We start from the raw sequence: 20021 nt of genomic DNA, 5'->3' as shown, positions 1-20021 counted from the left end.
ATGGCGGCCCCCGAGTACCCTGTATAGTGATGGTCATCATGCAAACATAAGTCCGCCAGTTCCGTAATATTTTTATCAACATATATATTTATTTCGGTTTATTTTTAATTACCTACACCGCTTAAGACTATTCTTAGTCATAAATTTCACTACATATCACTGCACTACACACAACACTTGTACACTAGAGAATATCTTCGGATTCGCATCCGAGCAGCGGAATCCAAAACAAGCTTCCGACGAAAGATGCTCTAGAAATGAAAATAGATAGGAAATTACCATTGATGTTTATACACAATCAATGATGGAATACTCATCTTTTTTTGTTTTTTATCGATGAATTCTGCGAGAACGGATCGGACGCCAGCAGCAGCAGTACCTCTCCGTGCGGAAGAGTAGCGATGTAAACAACACTATCTATCGATTAAATATGTCGTTTTCGGGCTGAATATGAGCAGCAAAGCAAGCCCACACACAATTTCTTCACTCTTATCCATAAAGATCACTAAAAAACACAGAAAACACCACTAATTTACCCACTTTATTTTCACTGCGCTCGACGCACTCCAAGCCGGTCCCGGCGGCTGCCATCACTGAACGCTCCCTTGACAGCTTGACTGTGAGCGTGGGTTTGAGACTATGGTGGCCAAAAAAAAGTGTGATCGTTGAACAAAAATCGCGTGTGACGAAAGTTTATCTGTCCTAAATTTTTTTAAATTTGATAATATTTTTTTGTACATGGTTGAGGTTTCGCCTATTCAACAATTGCATGAAAAATCGGTGATAAAAATAATTTATCCACCCGCAATAAACTTTGTCCACAGGACAACCAAATCCCACAATAATGTAGGCGGTTTCGCTTGGCATTGAGTGATTGAAAATCTGGTCGAAGTGTGAATTTGATTTTCATTGTTATTTTCAAATACATGGACGTAAATCATATTGAAAATGATGGAATCGAACGCATAATTTCTTTTCTATGTTTATTTCCGTTGTAAAATGTGCTGAAATCATTTGAAGTGCATTATGGACATGCTTTTTAACTTTTTTATTCTGTATAGTTACGTACAAAAGTACAAATACGTTTGGAATTTGACAAATGTGTTGATCATTAATCAAATCGACGTTATTTATTTAAGTTTTGCAAAAATGAAAACGGTTTGAAAAATTGACTAAGTCCCAAAAGAGCGAGTACGAAAATTCGGGGTCGAAGGTGGGAGTAGGATGGCCTGCTGATTGTAGCAATTGACCGTTGACGATGTTGCACATCGTTTGAAAAGTGTGGGCCAATGAGGGGTGGAAACGGGTGGAGACGGGAGAGACGTAGACGTGACACGGAATTTTGAGTTACCGCTGCCAGCAGGGCAGTACCTCTCCGTGCGGAAGAGTAGCGATGTAAACAACACTATCTATCGATTAAATATGTCGTTTTCGGGCTGAATATGAGCAGCAAAGCAAGCCCACACACAATTTCTTCACTCTTATCCATAAAGATCACTAAAAAACACAGAAAACACCACTAATTTACCCACTTTATTTTCACTGCGCTCGACGCACTCCAAGCCGGTCCCGGCGGCTGCCATCACTGAACGCTCCCTTGACAGCTTGACTGTGAGCGTGGGTTTGAGACTATGGTGGCCAAAAAAAAGTGTGATCGTTGAACAAAAATCGCGTGTGACGAAAGTTTATCTGTCCTAAATTTTTTTAAATTTGATAATATTTTTTTGTACATGGTTGAGGTTTCGCCTATTCAACAATTGCATGAAAAATCGGTGATAAAAATAATTTATCCACCCGCAATAAACTTTGTCCACAGGACAACCAAATCCCACAATAATGTAGGCGGTTTCGCTTGGCATTGAGTGATTGAAAATCTGGTCGAAGTGTGAATTTGATTTTCATTGTTATTTTCAAATACATGGACGTAAATCATATTGAAAATGATGGAATCGAACGCATAATTTCTTTTCTATGTTTATTTCCGTTGTAAAATGTGCTGAAATCATTTGAAGTGCATTATGGACATGCTTTTTAACTTTTTTATTCTGTATAGTTACGTACAAAAGTACAAATACGTTTGGAATTTGACAAATGTGTTGATCATTAATCAAATCGACGTTATTTATTTAAGTTTTGCAAAAATGAAAACGGTTTGAAAAATTGACTAAGTCCCAAAAGAGCGAGTACGAAAATTCGGGGTCGAAGGTGGGAGTAGGATGGCCTGCTGATTGTAGCAATTGACCGTTGACGATGTTGCACATCGTTTGAAAAGTGTGGGCCAATGAGGGGTGGAAACGGGTGGAGACGGGAGAGACGTAGACGTGACACGGAATTTTGAGTTACCGCTGCCAGCAGGGTACTTCCCTCTATGTGGAGTTCAGCTCCTGTCAGGCGACGTCGCGCTGTAGTGTGGACCCCGAGTATTTTGAAACGTCGCAGACGTCAATTTGGTTCATTACAACCCTGTCCTCTAAGCGTTCAAAATGTTTTATAAAACGTAGTGTGATAGTTTCATTGCGCGGTTTTTGGAGAATTTCTTGGGATGCTGGCCACTTTAAATGCATTAATAATCCACCAAAAGCGTCCTGTCTTTCTATTAATAGGAGTTCTTAAGGTACTTTTGTGAAAAATCGTATGATTGTTGAATTGTTTAAAAAATTGAAATTGAACTCGTGTGGTGAAGATCAAAATTATATAAACACTACAAATCCCCCTAGCGGAAGTGTAATAATTTTCGTGAATTGAATTAAATATTAATTATTTTAGTTTTCTTAGAAAAGTTGTGTAGTGATATGTTTCAATCTGCTTAATATCGATGTGTATTTAGAGTTACATTTTTATTTACCGTAAATATTTTTAACCTTCCATGTAGTAAATATCTGATCTTGTCATAAACAAATCTCACAGCCCTGCGAAACGCTTCATTTTGAAGGGTGCGTTTGTGCTATCTCATTTACCTTCGTTTCATCTCTTTCACTCCCGCGCGAAGGACCGAGCCGGCCGTGAATTGGCACTCCATAAAGTCAACATTACCCAGAAATCGCTCGGGAACAAAGCAACAACAGTAGCGAAGTTAGCAAAAGTAAATCGTGTCGTTGGAAAGGAAATGGAAAGTGTAGTTGATGTAAAGTTCCCCGTGACGTCCCTAGTGCCGAAGCATGAAACTGGAGTGCTCAACTTCCTACGGAAGTACCCGGAGTACGATGGGAAGGACGTGACGATTGCAATCCTTGATTCCGGTGTAGATCCCCGGGCGAAGGGACTGGAGGTAAGACACCTGCCACTTGAGGAACGGATATCATAAAGATCTGGGCTATCTTGTTTGTTTGTGAACGCAAATGTGCTGAGTTCATCTTCACGCTTTGTGTCTTTTTTTAACTTTTGTGTGACTTAAACACTTTTTTTCATACATCAGCAAATTCCCGGTGGCGAGGTAAAGGTTGTCGAACGGTACGACTGTTCCGGCTGTGGCGACGTGGACACGAGCAAAACGGTAACTGCCGCCGAGGATGGCACCATCCCGGGGCTCTCCGGGCGGAAGCTTCGTCTATCGTCGATGATGAAGTCGAAAAATCTCGCCGGAGCAGAGTATCGCGTGGGACTGAAAAGTATGCACGATTTGTGTCCCTCGCGGATTCGGGAGCGCATTGTGAACGATCTGAAGGTGAAGACCTGGGATGACCATCACAAGAAAGCGCTAAGCGAGGCAGCCCGGGAGCTGGGCGACTTTGATGCGAAAAATCCATCCGCCAACCTGACTGGCAAGGAAAAGCTGGCGAAGGAGAATCTAGACTGTACGCTGGAATTTTTAAACCTGTGTGAAAAGAAGTTTGTCGACTTGAAAACGTCGTACGATTGTGTGCTGTTCCGAACGTCCGACGGCTGGATGGCGGTGATCGACCACACGGAAAAGGGTGATCTGGAAAATGCTATCCACGTGCTGGAGTACACCCGGTCGCACCAGATGGTCAACCTGGACGACTATCTTTCGGTGTCAATCAACGTACACGACGAAGGGAATGTGCTCGAGATCGTTGGAATGTGTTGTATGTGCGATTTATGGCCTTATGCCACTGATAAACTTTTAAATTCAATCTAATCGGTGCTTACTCATCACGTTACAGCAAGCCATGGAACGCACGTTGCCTCGATTGCCAGCGGTTACCATCCGGAGAATCCCGAACTGAACGGAGTAGCACCGGCCGCTCGGATCGTTTCGCTCACGATCGGTGACGGACGGCTGGATTCTATGGAAACCGGAACTGCCCTTGTTCGTGCCATTATAAAGGTGATGGAGTTGTGCGAAGCAGGGCGCAAGATAGACGTGATCAATATGAGCTACGGCGAGCACGGACACTGGTCCAACTCGGGCCGCGTCGGTGAACTTATGAGCGAGTTAGTGAACAGGTATGGCGTCGTGTGGGTAGCATCGGCCGGCAATCATGGGCCTGCCCTGTGCACCATCGGCACTCCTCCGGACATTAGCCAACCGAGCTGCGTCGGTGTCGGTGCGTACGTATCGCCCGAAATGATGGAAGCGGAGTACGCACTGCACCAGAAGCTGCCCGGCAACGTATACACCTGGACGTCTCGTGATCCGTGCATCGACGGTGGGTTCGGTGTGACTGTTTGTGCACCGGGCGCGGCCATTGCATCGGTGCCTCAGTTTACGATGTCCAAAGCACAGCTTATGAACGGTACGAGCATGTCCGCTCCGCATGTGGCCGGCTCGGTGGGGCTCCTTATTTCGGGCTTGAAGCAAAAATCGGTCTCCTACACGGCGTTCAGCATTAAGCGCGCCCTGTGGAACACCGCCACGAAGATCGACTACGTAGACAAGTTTGCGCAGGGCAATGGGCTCCTGAACGTAGAGAAAGCCTTCGAGCATCTGACCAACTACTGTGGTTTAGCAGAAAATGTACTACGCTTCGCGGTAACGGTGGGCAGCAGCAATGCCAAGGGAATTCATCTGCGCCACGGAGTGCTCACGAAGGTCGAGGAATTCTCCGTGAACATCGAGCCGGTATTTTTCAACGAAAAATTCGCAGGTTCGTACGGCTGCGGGGAATACGAAGAACTGTCGCTAACATTTTCATTTCTCCTCCTGAAGATCCGGCGGATAAGATCAACTTTAACGTGCGCCTCACCCTGATCCCAACGGAGTCGTGGATCCAGTGCGGAAACTATCTTGACCTCTGCTATTCGGCGCGCAAGATCTCCGTCAAGGTCGATCCGAGCGGTCTTTCCCCCGGGGTTTACAGAGCGAGCGTCAAGGCGTACGATTCAACCTGCCCGGAGAAGGGTGTGCTGTTCGAAATCCCCGTGACGGTCGTGCAACCGCACGTGCTCGATCCCAAAACGAACGAACTGGCGCGACGTGAGGCACCGGTCGACTGCAAACCGAACACCATCATCCGAGAGTTCATTCTGGTGCCAAAGTACGCGACCTGGGCGGTGATTGAAATGATTTCCGCCGACCCGAACGATGCCGTCGGTGGTAAGTTCTTCCTGCATACGCTGCAAATCCTGCCGATGAAGTACTGCAAGGCGATGGAGATGCAAAAGATCCTCCCGGTCAATGGGATGGCACCGACCATACAACCAGTCATGGTGACGGTAAGATACTGGCTTTGAAAATGTCACTATCATTTTTAATACATACCCTCCTTTGTTTTGTTGATTTGATTTAGGGAGATCACATAATCGAGATATGTATTGCCAAATTTTGGTCGAATTTTGGAACGCTTCCGTTGCGTTATTCGGTAAAGTTCCACGGAATAAGTCCCTTGAATGGATGTGAGTATCCCTAAAAAATCTTTTTTTTTTTCATTATGATTAACTGTATTTTTCGCCCTTTTGTTTTTCCAGCCGTCATGCACAGTGCTAGCGGTATTCATCGTATCGATCTGACTACACTCACCAGCGAGGAGGTGCAGCCGGCCGTTTCGCTGAAAACGGCCGCCATGGTACTGAAACCATCGGAAACCAAAGTGACGCCGCTGACCGGTCGCGACGTTATTCATCCGGCGCGCCAGATCTACCAGAACGTGCTCACTTACCAGCTGCACCTCACCAAAGGGTACGATGTGGCCTTCTACACGCCCCTCTTCAGCAACATCCTGTACGAGAGCGAATTCGAGTCCCAGTTCTGGATGGTGTTCGATGCGAACAAAATGATGGTTCGCAGTGGAGATGCGTACTCGTACGAGAAGTACGAGAAGCTCGAGAAGGGCGACTACACCATCCGGCTGCAGGTGCGCCACGAAAAGAAGGAGCTGCTCGAGAAGCTTGCCGAGGCGAATATGATCGTAAACTTTAAGCTCGCGAGCAGCCTCTCGGTGGACGTGTACAAGTCGTACAACCAGGTGCTGCTGAGTGGCAAAAAGTTGACCAGCTGCTCCCTCCCAGCCGGTACCTGCCGTCCGATCTATCTGGCGCCGATCACGAGCGAAAAGCTGCAGAAAGCTTCCATGCCAGCGCAGTGTTCGTGGCTCGAGGGTAGTATCACGTACGCGAAGGAGGATATCATTAAGAAGTGCGTCTCGCACAGCTTCCAGTACATCCTGACTGAGGGTCCTCCGGCAAAGAAGAGCGTAGGAAGTACCGCTACCGCTAGCAGCAGCAACAGCAGCAGCAGCAGCAGTGTGGCCACTGTCCCTGCACCAACTGCCAACGGAAACCAATGCCAACCGACTGCCAACGGTACTGCTAATGCCACCGAAGGTACGAACGGTGTTCCGGTTCCGGTGAATGGTGTGGCTACAAAAGAGGGCACCAAATCCAAGTGGGACGAATACTGCGAGGGATTGCGTGATTATCAGACGGCTCAGATTGCGAAGCTGGACGGTGAAGGTGCGGAAAATTTGTACCGCACCGTGCTGAAGGATAATCCCACTCACGTCGCGGCCCACTTGGCGCTGGTCGACAATATCGACCAGGGTGAGCTGAAGGCGAACCTTCCGTACGCATTTACGGCGGCTTGCGACCCAACCGAAACGGGTTCGGTAGCGCTGCAGAAGATGAAACTGCTGCGTATCGTCGATCTTACGAGACTTGTGCTGAAAGAGATTGACCAGAACGCCCTACTTGCGTATTACGGCCTGAAGGTGGACAATAGGCCGAACGCTTCGAAGATTAAAGTGTATGCTGAAACATAACTCACCATATTGCGGAAGAGGTTTTGAGATGGACTTTTTTTTTGTTTAAATTCCAGCCAAATGGACAAGCAAAAGCAACTGCTGTTGGAGGCGTGCCAGCGGCAATTCGTGGCGCTGTGCAAGCTGAAGGTTATGCAAACCATTTACGATGGGCAAGACGTCAGCCAACCGGACTATTCGGAAGAACTGGAGCAACTGTACGGTGACGTGGGAAAGTTTATCGACTATACGGATCCAAAGGTTAGCTTGAGTGTAATTTAAAAATCAACATGCAGTGTTTTATTTTATCCTTAAAACATACATTACTTCTTTTGTACATTCCACAGGTATTACTGCTATCGATCTGGCATGCATTTTCACTGAAGCAGCACGGGCGCATGATAAAGTATCTGAACAAGCTCTACGAGGAAAAGCTCAGTCGGGACGTGCTGGAAGAAACGCTGGCAGTGGCTAGCGAGAAAAAGTGGACGCATGTGCAACAGCTGCTGTCTAAAATGATCGTTTCGAGCAACCCCCAGGGATTCCGGCTGTTCTAAATACTAAACTGAAAATGCACCAGGAAACCGGTTGCACAGGAGCTAGAAAAACGAATAGATAGCAAAGACAATTGTTACGTCTTTTTGAATCGCAAATGGTATCTTTATTTCATCCACTTGTTAGTATTGGTTAATACAGAGAGTGTTCTGTGGGGAACTGGTACCAATTGCTTTTCGACTTCGCCCCTTAGACTGAACAGTTGCTTGCATAGTTGAAAGATAGGATTTAAGATAATATTCGTTAAGAAAAATATGTGTTCATCAGATCAGATGTGGGAGCAAACATCCAACAATTTGGAAATCTGTTTGTTGACTTGGCACATCGGGAAGGCAGTTAACCTAAACATGGGAAGGTAACGTGTATAAGTTCAATCGTTAACCGCTACCAAACGGCAATTTCGTAATAATTGTTCCAAGTTTTCCATGTTTTGTAAGACCGTTCTACTATCTACGAGATAGTTCCATTCAACTCCCCCCCCCCCGTGCCAACTGAGTAGAGTTGTGTAATTCCGATTGAGATACATGATTCTTTTAATGAGAGATTCATGAATCAATCTGAATGAATCTTAGTTGAAAGATTCACAACTAATTACTGAGGCAACCCTCATCCATTTATCCATTTCATCCAGGGCATCCGGATGGGAGGGAGAGAGGGAGGGGTTGGGAAGGAGTTATCGATAGTGCAAAGATTTCATCAACTTTCAATGCAACACGAAATGGAGTCACTTATGCTCGGAGTCAATTTTTCAGTATCGTAAAGAACTGTCTACCATCGTATTTGTATTTCAAACTTTCAATACAGCCTTTCGGGGGGAGCGCTGAGAAGCTTGACAGCAAAGGACTGTTTAATTTGTATTAGTAAATATCAACGAGGGATGACGAATGCAGCTCGAATTCGCTCGTAATTAAAATAGTAAACTAAATGGAATGAAATATACCGCTAGCATTTACTTGGAGTTTTGACGAAGACATTTTATATCATATTTTCTGAAAGAACCGAATAATGAACTGTCGACCTTCGGATATTTTCAATTTTTTCAGGCCGTAAACATCTACTTTTTAATATATTTGTTGACCATCTTTTAGGGCTTTTAAGTTTTTTATGCACCTCTCCACCATTTTGTTAGCATTTCGGTGTAAAATTAAAAAGATCAGGTCGATATTCTTTCCACCTTCATATTTTAAAAATTCAAAATGTTAATTCATAAAGCAAAATGAGCGCTAGTCACAAATATTCAGACGTTTTCGAAATATTACAATCTTAAATTGCGTTGCAGATGACCGCTATTCCGATTCTAATGTTAAACAAATTAACTTTTTATTATGATATCACTAAATTTGTAGACATTGGTTTACTCTTACTAACAACGACTGCAGATGGCAAAGAAAACGAGTACAAGCGCCAGGGCCATGGGGCTAAAGTCTGTCGAATTGCGGTTTTCTTGCATTCCTGTTCCACTTTAATCGTTTCGGTTCTTTCCCATTTCTTCGAGTATGTAGCTTTCATTTACGTTTTGGAATCTTTTCTTCTCGGGGCTCGGCATACTGTTTGTTGCGAGGGAAAGCATTTGCGAAGAGGAAAAGCGGAGAGGTCTTGAGTGATGAACTGACAAATGGTGCTTTCCTTTCAGTGTGTGAACCCGAGCGACATCTGTGGTGCCCCAGTATGGGAATGGCTTTCAAGACGAGTTCTGATGCTCCGCATAGACAAATAGAAGAATGTGACCAACAGAAAGCAAAAGCAAACGGGGCATCGCCAGGACATGTCTAGAATATTAAGTTGTAGGTAAAAAATAATGATTTATGTATTATTTCTTTGTAGCAACTGCTAGGCCGTCCGGGTGACCTCATTCTCATGGCCTTCACTGGTTGAGGGAGTGAAAAGATTTCTCCCTCTGCCCCCCTCTAGAACCATCAGTGGAGTTCTATGTAAAAGTCTATCGCCGGCTACGAAAACTGATGGCAGTTCAACATGTTGGGTGAAAGGTATGGTACCAGCGAGTTTGCAGTACAGTTCTTGTTTGAGGAACATGAGAGTCACTGCAGCTGCAACTGTAACTTTCCTTTCGCCCTCTTAGATTCCTGCAGTTTGCGTCTCCCAACCGCGCCAGCTCTATCCCTCCGCGCAATACGCAAATGACCGTCCGTTTGGTACGAATCTTGTGGTTTCGAGGATACCTTTCCACCTTCTTTCCGTGGTATGTTTTAATGATTGCTTCACTTTGCTCTTTGCAGGGTCTCATCCATGCTTGTCTGTTTTTCCTTTCTGCAAGTGGGACACTTCCCACAAGACTGCACCAAGCGGCTGGTACTCCGTGGTGTTGTGGCGAACTTTTACCCCCGAAGTAAGTATGGGAAGGCGTAATACACGGCGACCCTACGGGTGAAGCCAACGTACTCATAGGCGGAGCGAGACAAAATTCTAAAGTTTCACTCAGTACCCTACACGAATTCCTTCCGTTCGCAACCGTCAGCTGCATCCGTCACGTTGTGGCCCGGCAGTCGTTTGGCAGCGTCCCGTGGTTGCGCTAGTTCGGTTCCGAGTTTTTTCGTTCCTTTTCGAAGTCCTCATCCTCAAAACAGACCGGGCAATGGTTGCTTGTTTTCGCGCATAGTTTTTCGCTCCAATTACTCCCCATTCACACCGGTATTCACCAAGGTGAGTGAGTTCGTTCCGTGTGCATCCGGTGTAACGGTCAGCACGTTACGGTGCGAGACCACTAGACTCTCGAGTGTATAAGTTTTTGACCAAGAATGCAAACCTGTTGCATACGCTGCATTGGTTAGTAGGATGCGGAAAGCTTTCAACTAAATTGTACATCCACTTCCGGCAACATAAATACGTATCTATAGAGCACGTTCGTTTACTGCGAGCAAAATGGTCTTCATAATGCGATGAGAAAAACACTGTCAGTGGGATGGGTTTCGTACGTGGTTGTGACTTAGAGTGTTATCTCCCCAAAAGAATTCTGTTAAGCTGTGGGGCTCCTAAAGTAATCTGGAAAGGAACAGATCAAGTGTGTTAATACATGACTTCACTACTTAGCTGATAGATGTGTGCTAGAGAATGCAGCTAGCAACAAAAAGATGAGGTTAATACATTTCCCAATATTTTATCCTGTGACTTCATTCCACAATATTTTTTATAAAACTGAAAATTGTTAATTTCGTGTCATCTTAATTTTAAATTAATTAAAAGTTGCAAAAACGGTGCCACTTTTAGTACGCTTAACAATGATATGCCTGTCTTTCATGGGACAAAATCGCTAAGTGATAAAATGAGCACAATGGTCTGTATCCTTACGTGAAATTGCTCGTTAATACTTGCACCAGTTTAACGCAGCTCCTGAAGGTCAAGTAATGTACACAAGAAAGTGATAAGTTGACAGGGAGAAGAAATTAAATTATTCATCGCCTCGACCCACGGTCATAATGGCAATATTGCAATGACAAGGGTTATGCCGTGCGTTAGCGTTATCGATTGGTAAAAGTTCTCTTCGATCAACACGACCCATGGTACTCTATGACGCAGCGTCAATATGCACCGCTATCGGTTCCCGCGGACAGTTGCACCGGTTGAATAATTGAAGGGATTGCACTGTGCTGTTATTTTTGTTCGTTGCGATACCTTTGTTTGGGCTCACTGTGAAAGAATGACAAAAAAAGTGCTGAACGATGGACCACAGAAGATAGGGAAAGAACGATTCCATTTGGTGGAGAGTTGTTGCAACAAAATGCACTCAGGGTGTCACATAAAAGATCTAGCTGCCCGAAGTGTTGACGCTCGACGATTGAAGTATTATTGTGGAAAATGGCACCCGACACTCCATAATGGTGATGGATATTGATCTTGGTCGTTTTATACTGTTTAATGTGATTGCTGTAAATTGGTATTTGTAATGCTACAGGATACCACAGGCTGTATTGTACTAGAACAGGGTTTTATTGTACTGTGAATAGTTTCTTAATAGAGCTTATTTTCTTCAAATATTGTTAACTATAGCATAGCTCGTTCTATAGTGTGCTATTATAATATTTGTACTAACATTACTTTCTTCTGCCGAGACTTGAAGGAAATTGAAGTTGATTTGTGTAAACTAAATTTAGAAATTTTAATTCAATTTTTCGCTAATCTAATAACATGTTAAGGGAATTTAAAAAGGTGCAATTAGTTATATAGTTTTAAAGAAGTTAAATTTAAGTTTTTACGTAAAATTCTAGTTCAAAACAGACTCGATTCAAACTTGAAATTTCCTGTATCCGATCCCCTCTTTCTAATTTCCATTGATTGGTTAGGGTTTTCATCGGAAGCGCGATAAGTTCAAAGTCGAGTCAAGCTTAGTAGGCTGTGAAGGCTAGGTCCGTACGAAACGAAAGCAACATTACACTCGCTAGATGATGGTTCCATTAGATCCAATGGGACCGCCTGTGGTCAACGGTGGTGGTGGAGCTACGAGGCCTAACGGCGGTGGTGATACAGCTGGCGCCCCGACTAACTTCGGAATTGCTACCATCAGCACGAACGCTTCGATTCGACGGCGAGATGATGAATATCGGAGCAAAATAATGGGAAGTAAGTGTTATTTGAACCTTTTACTAATATGCCGGAACTTTATTCAACAACACAGTGGACCACTTGCTACACTTTTGTTTTCGGTTCTAGAAATATGTTTAACTAATCTTATTATTCGATTGTATATTTTCATGGAATAGCTACGGTTCGAAATTATGGTAAGTGTTACAACTATTTTACTAGTCATCCTCTCGTGTTCTTATAAACCTAAAGGTTTATGGTGAAATGAAAATTGGTTATGCCACGGGGTTAATAAAAATCCTGAAACTACTACAGCTAAACCTGTACATAGTTTAAAAATAAAAAGTTATATCTCAGTGGAAATTGCAATACGAAATAGCCGTTGCCATCCGTATCGCTATCCGTTTGTGGGCATCATCTTTAATGGTCTCAGTGGAAATTGGCATCGTCTGACCCGCACACCACAACTACGGCTGCCATGAGTTTCTATTTCATTCCATGGTAGCACGGACTATACCGTATCGAATTGCTACAAGAAACATTTCGCTCGCCCGAAGGTTTCAATAAAATTCGGCAAGTATAAGAGTGGTCAACATGACAGGATTTCCCGAGCACCGTTGACCGACCGGATGGACCAGTGTGTGATGTGCAGGGAACTGACATTCAATTTGGAAAAAGGGCACAATGTAACACAGTTGTAAGGAGACGTAGATACTCCACCAGGCACTTATCGCCGACAGGGCCCTTCTAGTCACTCTGGAACTTGGTTGCGCACAGTTCTTTCCTGGTGTTCCTCTTGGCAGTCCTTGGGTCGTTTGTGTGAGTGTGGTAAAGTGTCGAAGTAATGAGCTTCAGGTTTCAGGTTTGAATGGTCGCACTTTCACTCAATGCTTGCTGGGAATTGTGGGTGCCGGAGCAGTTGTAGCTACAAGAAGCCATTATCAGATACACCGAAAAGAAAAAAGTGTGTTCCAGGTTTGTTATGGCGTTTACCGTGCGGTCCAGGGGTCAGCATTACGAATGCGAAAAGTTTGCTGTCTGATAAAGGTCACGGATTGTTTGCAACGGAAAAAAAACGAGAGTTCTTTGCTTCACAAGGCCCACGCCTCTTTTGTTCACCGGTACGGAATAAAACGAATTTCCGAATGCGTCCTGAGGGATGCGTACGCTTACACTTTCCTTGAATACATTTTGCGTACTCCGGGGTGTTGGAGGTTTCCGTGTTTAATATTACGATTAATTCAATGGTAAGATTTGGCGTATTTTTTTACTCCACATAAGGTGCTTGTTTTTACGGAAAATTCACTCGGTTGTGGGAATTAACAATGTACCGGAACATTTGCATACTCATTTTCAGCTTTTGTGTGCTTATATCCGTGATATTTTGTGCACCAAAAGATTGGACCGTGTGTTTGCTTTGGGAAGATTTAAATTCATATAATGTTTTGCTTAGTTTTACTTACATTCGTACAGACAACCGTTTTATTATATCAATCATATGCTTTATATTTATTTATATTTATTATTCTTGCATTGTTTTTACATGAACTTGTACTTGAATTGGGAACAAAAACAAACATAAGAGAAAGAATAATTTTCAAGTATATTTTATCATTCTAAAACATAAAATGTTAGCAAAACAAAATTGCAAAATAGAAAATCAAATCCATAACAATCTATGCAAAGTAAAACTGGTGTTTAGTGCAACCATCCTCTAGGGCCATGCTATCCTATGTTTGCAATTTTTCTCATAAAACAAACATTTGAACCAACTCGGGCAGCTCCAGAGCAACATCAATTTTATGCAGCATACATAATGTCTTGATGCTGGCCGAGACAAATTTCATGCGACATTATTCAAATTTTCGAATAATGTACCGTCATCTTTAGCGTTGCGAAATATTGCCAAGCCTCGGGGTGGCCATTTCCGGTGCGTTAGTACGGTCCTGTTCATCAGCACTCGTCGGGAGTTGTTATCGTGCTACCCGAAGTACGCACCAAAACAGACAAACATCGTACAGCCTAGCAAAGGACAACATTTGGGTGGGTCAAACATTCAAAACGGGAACTCCGGAGTTCACCTTGTGCCGGACTCCTTGTTCGTGCCACAACGGTGTCGGAAATGGGAACGGAGACCATTTGGGACCGAAAACGCCCGGAAGGGACTAACAAGCGTTTGTCAATCTCATTTTCATATTTGAAAAGGCAAGTAAATGCAATCATGCTCTCTCGAAGGGGGCCCTCGGAGTGCCAAAGCCAGATGAGCCTAAGAGTCGTCTGGTCGGTTCAAGTGACCAGCATTGGAGCCTTTCGGCGCAGCGCACCGAGACCCGGGGTTTGACTTTCGTCCTGTTCGGTTTGAAGTTTGTTAATTTTGTGGCTCTCCTAGCTTCAGTCCAAAGGGACGAAGATAAAACGGTCGACCTTTCCCTTTGGCAAAACAAAAACCCCATTGATTGCTTCCTTACGGGCATTTGCTTCTTGGCTGCACGCTGCACACACAAGCATTACCCGGAACCACCCGGGTCTCCCTCCGCACCTTCGACCCGGCCTATCCGCCTACTCTTATCGAAGGCTGTCATCGTCGACTTGGTACACGTCCCCTGACGGTCCGAGATACCGATCCGAAGCGAAAGGAACGCTGCCAACGCAAGGAGGAAAATCAATAAAAATCTCCAATATCTGGATCAAGTGCAGTTTTTCGGTGCGCAAAGTTGACCTATCGCTGTCGGGCGCTTTTCATCCGCCGCTTCCCGGGGCCCCACCTGCTTCGCCAGGGGGTGGGGAGTTCGGTCCGGAAGACCATGGATTTTAATTGCTCACTCGACCTTTTTTCCGGTATTTTACAGTCTTATTTTTCTATTTCGGTTATTTTTTCAAGTTTCCCGCCTTCGCACGGTACGGGTTCAGGAAAAAAAGTAGATTGAATCGGAGTTCGAGTTAGCTCTTCACGAACGACAATGGAAGATGATTGCAGCAAGTGTTAGAGAAGCCGTACGGAACATCTAAACACCGAGCACCAACAGCACTGGGGAGGAGACAAAGACGCAAGAAACGCGATAAAATATGTCAGAAAGTATTCATTTTTGCTCACCAACAAAGTGGTTGGCGTGCCAAGGCGCTGGAAACCTTCCTGGCAGGTGAGGAATTGAGAGAACGATAGAAGAGGGTTGAAATAAACAGAAAAAAAACCCGGACCGACGATGCTTGGACACGAGAAAGTTTCCGTACTTTCATTCTTCTTTCTCGGCAACTTTCGGTCGAGAACGAATCACGTAGCGAAACTTTTATCGTCCACAAGGGCCCTGGACGGGCGTTGTCTGCACACAAGTGAAAGCAAAGCATAAACCTTCGCTGGCCCCAGCGACAGGTTCGCTGGCTTCGAAGAGAGTCAGATCTTGGCCCCGTGCGAAGAAGACGTGCCCCGGCGTGTTGGGTTTTGTCAGACCGATTCTCCGGTGAGTTTATGAGCCGGATGCGGAACGGATGGCGGCAGGCCGGACTCCCGGATGTTTCGTAGGTGCGTGACGAGTCCGCTTGTTTCTGGCAACTGTCAGATTTGGCAATGGTGTGCAGATTTTTGCACCGAAATCAAAAACTGTGGACCTGTCACGCGGACGGCCCGGAGGGAAATGGGAAAAGTGGTAAAGACTGAGACGTGCCTGTTCGGTGAAATTCTCAACACACACACACACACACAGGTATGCTGGATGAAGTCGAATAGAGGGCTTCCGGTACGGATTTGAGCTGGATCTAGTTTAGCCGGCGACGTACGGAACAGTTGCAGCTAAAGTTATCGCTTTGGAGTGTGCGGTAGTGAAGCTAGTCGGGATCAATCAGTGCTGAAGGGCGTGATAATGATGAGACTAGAAAGGCTTAAGGAAGTGCAAGTTTTAATGAGTACTTTACACGTCTAAGTAGCGGTTTACGAAGACATATCTCTGTGGATTTCGAAGGTTATATTAATTACGGATTCAAATGAAAACTAGAAAATTATCCAACATTTTCTTCTTATTACCTAGTATTCTTTTAATTAACAATGATACCGAATCACGAAATTTTCAAAAACTTGAAAAATCAATACGTTTAGAAGCCGTTTGATCTTTACTAGTTTTAAAATTTTAGATTTTACATGTCGCATACCAATATAATATCAAGATTTACAAAACGATTTGGTGTGCAAGACGTAAAATTATAACATCGTTCAATATTAGCCATTTAACATTTTTAACCGATAATGTGGTTTAAAATTTTGCATCATTCACGTATTTTAAATATTTATTTGCAATTTTATATAACTATACATTATTTTTAGTTTGTCCACATTCTAGGGCAGTCAATAATACTTTTGTTGATTTATTATGCTTTATTGATGTGAAAATGTGATGTGGGGTCCGCGACAGCCGAGCGGTAGCGCCGGTTAGAAAATCGGCCCATGAGCGCCGGGGCTCACCACCTCGACGGCGTGGGTTCGAATCCCAACCGAGACCGGACCCTCCCCTATACGAGAGGACTGACTATCCACGTACAACAGGGAAACAAGTCTCGTAAGCCCTTAACGGGCAGGCATGACCAAGAGGTCGTTACGCCAAGAAGAAGATGATGTGAAAAATTAATTCTTAAAAAGTAAGATAATATGGTGCTCTACTTATATTATCAAATTAAAAGCAGAAAAAATACAGAAAAAACAATTGTCCTTCATATTAAATAACTTCTAAAATCTGGATTAAGAATTCTTTGAACGAAAAGGGATACATAGCATTTATAGTTCGAACAACAATTAATTTGACCATAATTTTCTACAGAGATGTCACATGTCCCTATGACAAGATCGACATGACCAAACTGTCGCTCTTTTGAAACACATCGCGGAACAGAAGCCGATGTTGTTCCGGTTTCCTAATTTATCATCCGCTGTCTTGCGACATTCTGGCTCAATGTGGTTGCGTACAGCTGTATTGACTCTTCTCCCATCCACTCAAGTTCAGTTTTCGGTTAGGAGCATCTCATGGCGCTGCTGATAATGGAAAATATAATTTACACCACAGTGCCAGGACTCATTAAGTTCCGTAGGGTGAAAGGTTGATCTAGGTCGACGTAGCTTTTCGCTCGATGGTACGTGATTAGCATATTTTGCACCGAATTAGTTAGCCTACTGGCGGGTGGTTTTTCAACTGTTGCTATCGATGTGGAGGTGCAATTAAATTAGGAAAATTAATTTCAGTAACAGAAATTGATGTGACGTTTGGTTCGATGATTTTAAAGTATGGTGAAGCAAATGAGTTTGCTTGTATTATAACTGGTAACAAACGGAACCTGTATAACACAAACACTATAAGTAATCAATATGTAAAATTAAATCGATTTCAGATCGCTTCACCGTAAACCAAACCCTGACCTCAATCTGTTCAGGCAAACGGTTTGACCTCGTGGACCGATACGTGCGTTAGCAAGCGATTATTAGCGCCAGGGGAGTGTCGGATGGTCGGTGATGTGAAAAGCACAGAGATCACGTTCCCACCGATTTCTGTGGTGGCGAGTCGATGCTGCGGTTTGGGCTGGATCTGCGTGTTTCCCCTGGTGGATTCTTGACATTTGCCCGATTGCCACCCGACTGTCTGACCTAGGATCGAATTGTGGGTTGTGAAAAGGCCACGTGAAAAAAAGAATCCCGCTCCAACAAAGGGTCCATGGAATTGTTTAACATGTTCCGGGTGTTTTACTATTTGCCGGATGGTTTCCCGAATGCGCACGAGTTTGTGATTGTCGTTTTTCCGGTCCTTGCAGCGTTGCAATTCAAACAAAATGCAACGAAAGTCATGTAAAACGTGAATGTGTTCGGGTGATATTGCGAGAATAATGGGGTGGGGCTACCATTTGGAACCCAAAATGGTAGCGCCAGTTTTTCACCGGCTTAGGAAAATGGTTCACCCTCCACGAGCCAGCGGTGTTGATGGAAGCACTGTTTGATGAGCAAGAGAACGCCGTGGCACCGTCTAGCGTAGCTTGGTGTAGTACGAAGCGCCGAGAGTTTGTTTGTTCTGCCGTGGAACCATTGAAGGGAAAATGCTGGACGAAAGTTTCACGGCACGCGGCTTAATGGGACTGGCCGGGTTCCCAGAGGAAAACACGTAAAGGATTTTATCATTCATCTTCCCGGAAGGGAAATCGAGCAAAACAAAGACGGAAACGAGACGGAACGTGGCGTGTGGGGCGGGGTTTGGAAGACCAAAAGTAAACCCTACCATTATAATCTACCACCGCACGTCCCCCTGTTCCCATCGCACTCCGCAAAATCCGCAATTTCTGAAATGAGAAATGAAACGGGAAAACAGTTTTATGACACCAACTCCATGCAGTCCATTTTGTACGTGTCCTCGGGCTGTTAACTCTTCGAGTGTGTCGTCGCTGTCGAGGTGGTAGGGGGTGTGTAAGGCCCCGGGGGCGGTGGAAAGTTATGAAGTGAGTGCGCTCTGCCGGTGGCCAAGAGAGCAGAAAATCATCTGCTTCTCCTGTTGCTGCTGGAACCGCCTTTTTTATCGACTCGAGCGGACAGCCGCAATCATGTGGATGATTAGTGGGACGGCACGGACCGATGGGGAAAAGAAACTGCTCGCCCAAAGATGATGGTCGGGATGGCCTGTGGGCAAGTCTAGGGCGAGATAAGGCGTGGATCGCCGGGGACAGTTTGAGCTTGGAGTGTATTTTAGTTGCTTAATTCAAATCAGGCAATGCCCCCGAGCGCTCCGGGACAATTCGTTAGGAGCCAAATGATGGCCTCGGGGTTGATGGAAAATGGGCTCGTGGGTGCGTGAGGTGGTGAGCGGAACGAGGTAAGGTAAATCAGCAAACATCGTGTACACGATGAATGTGGAAGCATAAAAGATGCTTTCAAGAGGAAGCCGGACAAACACGGTAGAAAGGCGGCATTCATCTTTACAGCTTTTTCCCTGTTTACTCAACCTCTTTCGCCGCTGCTCTTGCTCGATGAATGCGCTGGTCAGCCCACCATGCCATGCCCGTAAAGGGAAGCCATCCACTTACAGTGGCTTGATTAGTGGCTTTTATTTTGCCGCATCTTTTTTTTCCGGCCCGCCATGTGCAAGTAGTATTAGAAACTAGTAACGCTGGAAATAACAATTGCCGGGCGGCTACGAAGCGTGCTGTTCGCTAAGCTGCTTAATGTTCAAGCATTCGTTTTATGGTACCCGGATAGTAGAAAAGAGTGACCTCGCCTCAGTCGGTGGTCAGCGAAGAGTTCCATCGGAGCAAGCCCAATCCCCAAAAGAAGATAAAATAAAACAGGCATCGCATCGTGTTTTCCGTTCGGTTGATGGGATGGATCTTCTCATCTTCGTGGGTGCGGATCGGTGGGACCGTGAATCGAAGAACCCCGTTAAGGTAGCGAGGACGCATGCGTGTCTGGCGATGGTTTTCGGTGGGTTCTAACTTTCTTCAGGCGGGATGCTTCGTGGATAACGGAACAAAAATTGATACGTTGTTGGTCGTAATTTTTAAACTAGACAGCATTTACTTGTAAATTGATAACAATAGTTAATATTCAACCAACACATATTACACATCATTATGTCTGTATGAGAATTATCTTATATCACTAAAGTTTTCATTTATTTACTCCTTGTTTGAGACATTTCATTCCAAATAAATATTACATTTTCAAATAAGTTCATCAAAATTAAATATCCAAACTTGTAATAATGCTTTTTTGAATATGTTTCTCAAACAATGTAAGTGTTTTCCAAATGCCAAACTGGATTGATGGAGGCGCATGGT

General features: G+C 44.5%; 2 protein-coding genes across 2 annotated transcripts in view; both read left to right on the top strand.

Moving 5' to 3' along the window:
* On the top strand, positions 1–7978 carry LOC131294264 (tripeptidyl-peptidase 2). Its single transcript, XM_058322309.1, has 9 exons — positions 1–21; positions 2990–3268; positions 3416–4046; positions 4125–5048; positions 5111–5616; positions 5691–5796; positions 5869–7141; positions 7214–7397; positions 7484–7978. The coding sequence occupies exons 1-9, from the start codon at positions 1–3 to the stop codon at positions 7691–7693; spliced, it is 4134 nt and encodes a 1377-aa protein (XP_058178292.1). The 3' UTR covers positions 7694–7978.
* A 4110-nt stretch (positions 7979–12088) lies between these two features.
* LOC131294263 (band 7 protein AGAP004871) overlaps positions 12089–20021 on the top strand; it is a 55594-nt gene continuing 47661 nt past the window's right edge. Inside the window, exons 1-2 of the mRNA XM_058322308.1 lie at positions 12089–12266; positions 12407–12424. Coding sequence (XP_058178291.1) covers positions 12089–12266; positions 12407–12424 — 196 coding nt within the window. The remainder of the gene's footprint in view (positions 12267–12406; positions 12425–20021) is intronic.

Source organism: Anopheles ziemanni, chromosome 2 (genome assembly GCF_943734765.1).
Source record: "Anopheles ziemanni chromosome 2, idAnoZiCoDA_A2_x.2, whole genome shotgun sequence".
NCBI lineage: Eukaryota > Metazoa > Arthropoda > Insecta > Diptera > Culicidae > Anopheles > Anopheles ziemanni.
Note: the sequence above shows the minus strand (reverse complement) of the source record. Positions and strands in the feature narration are given on the sequence as shown.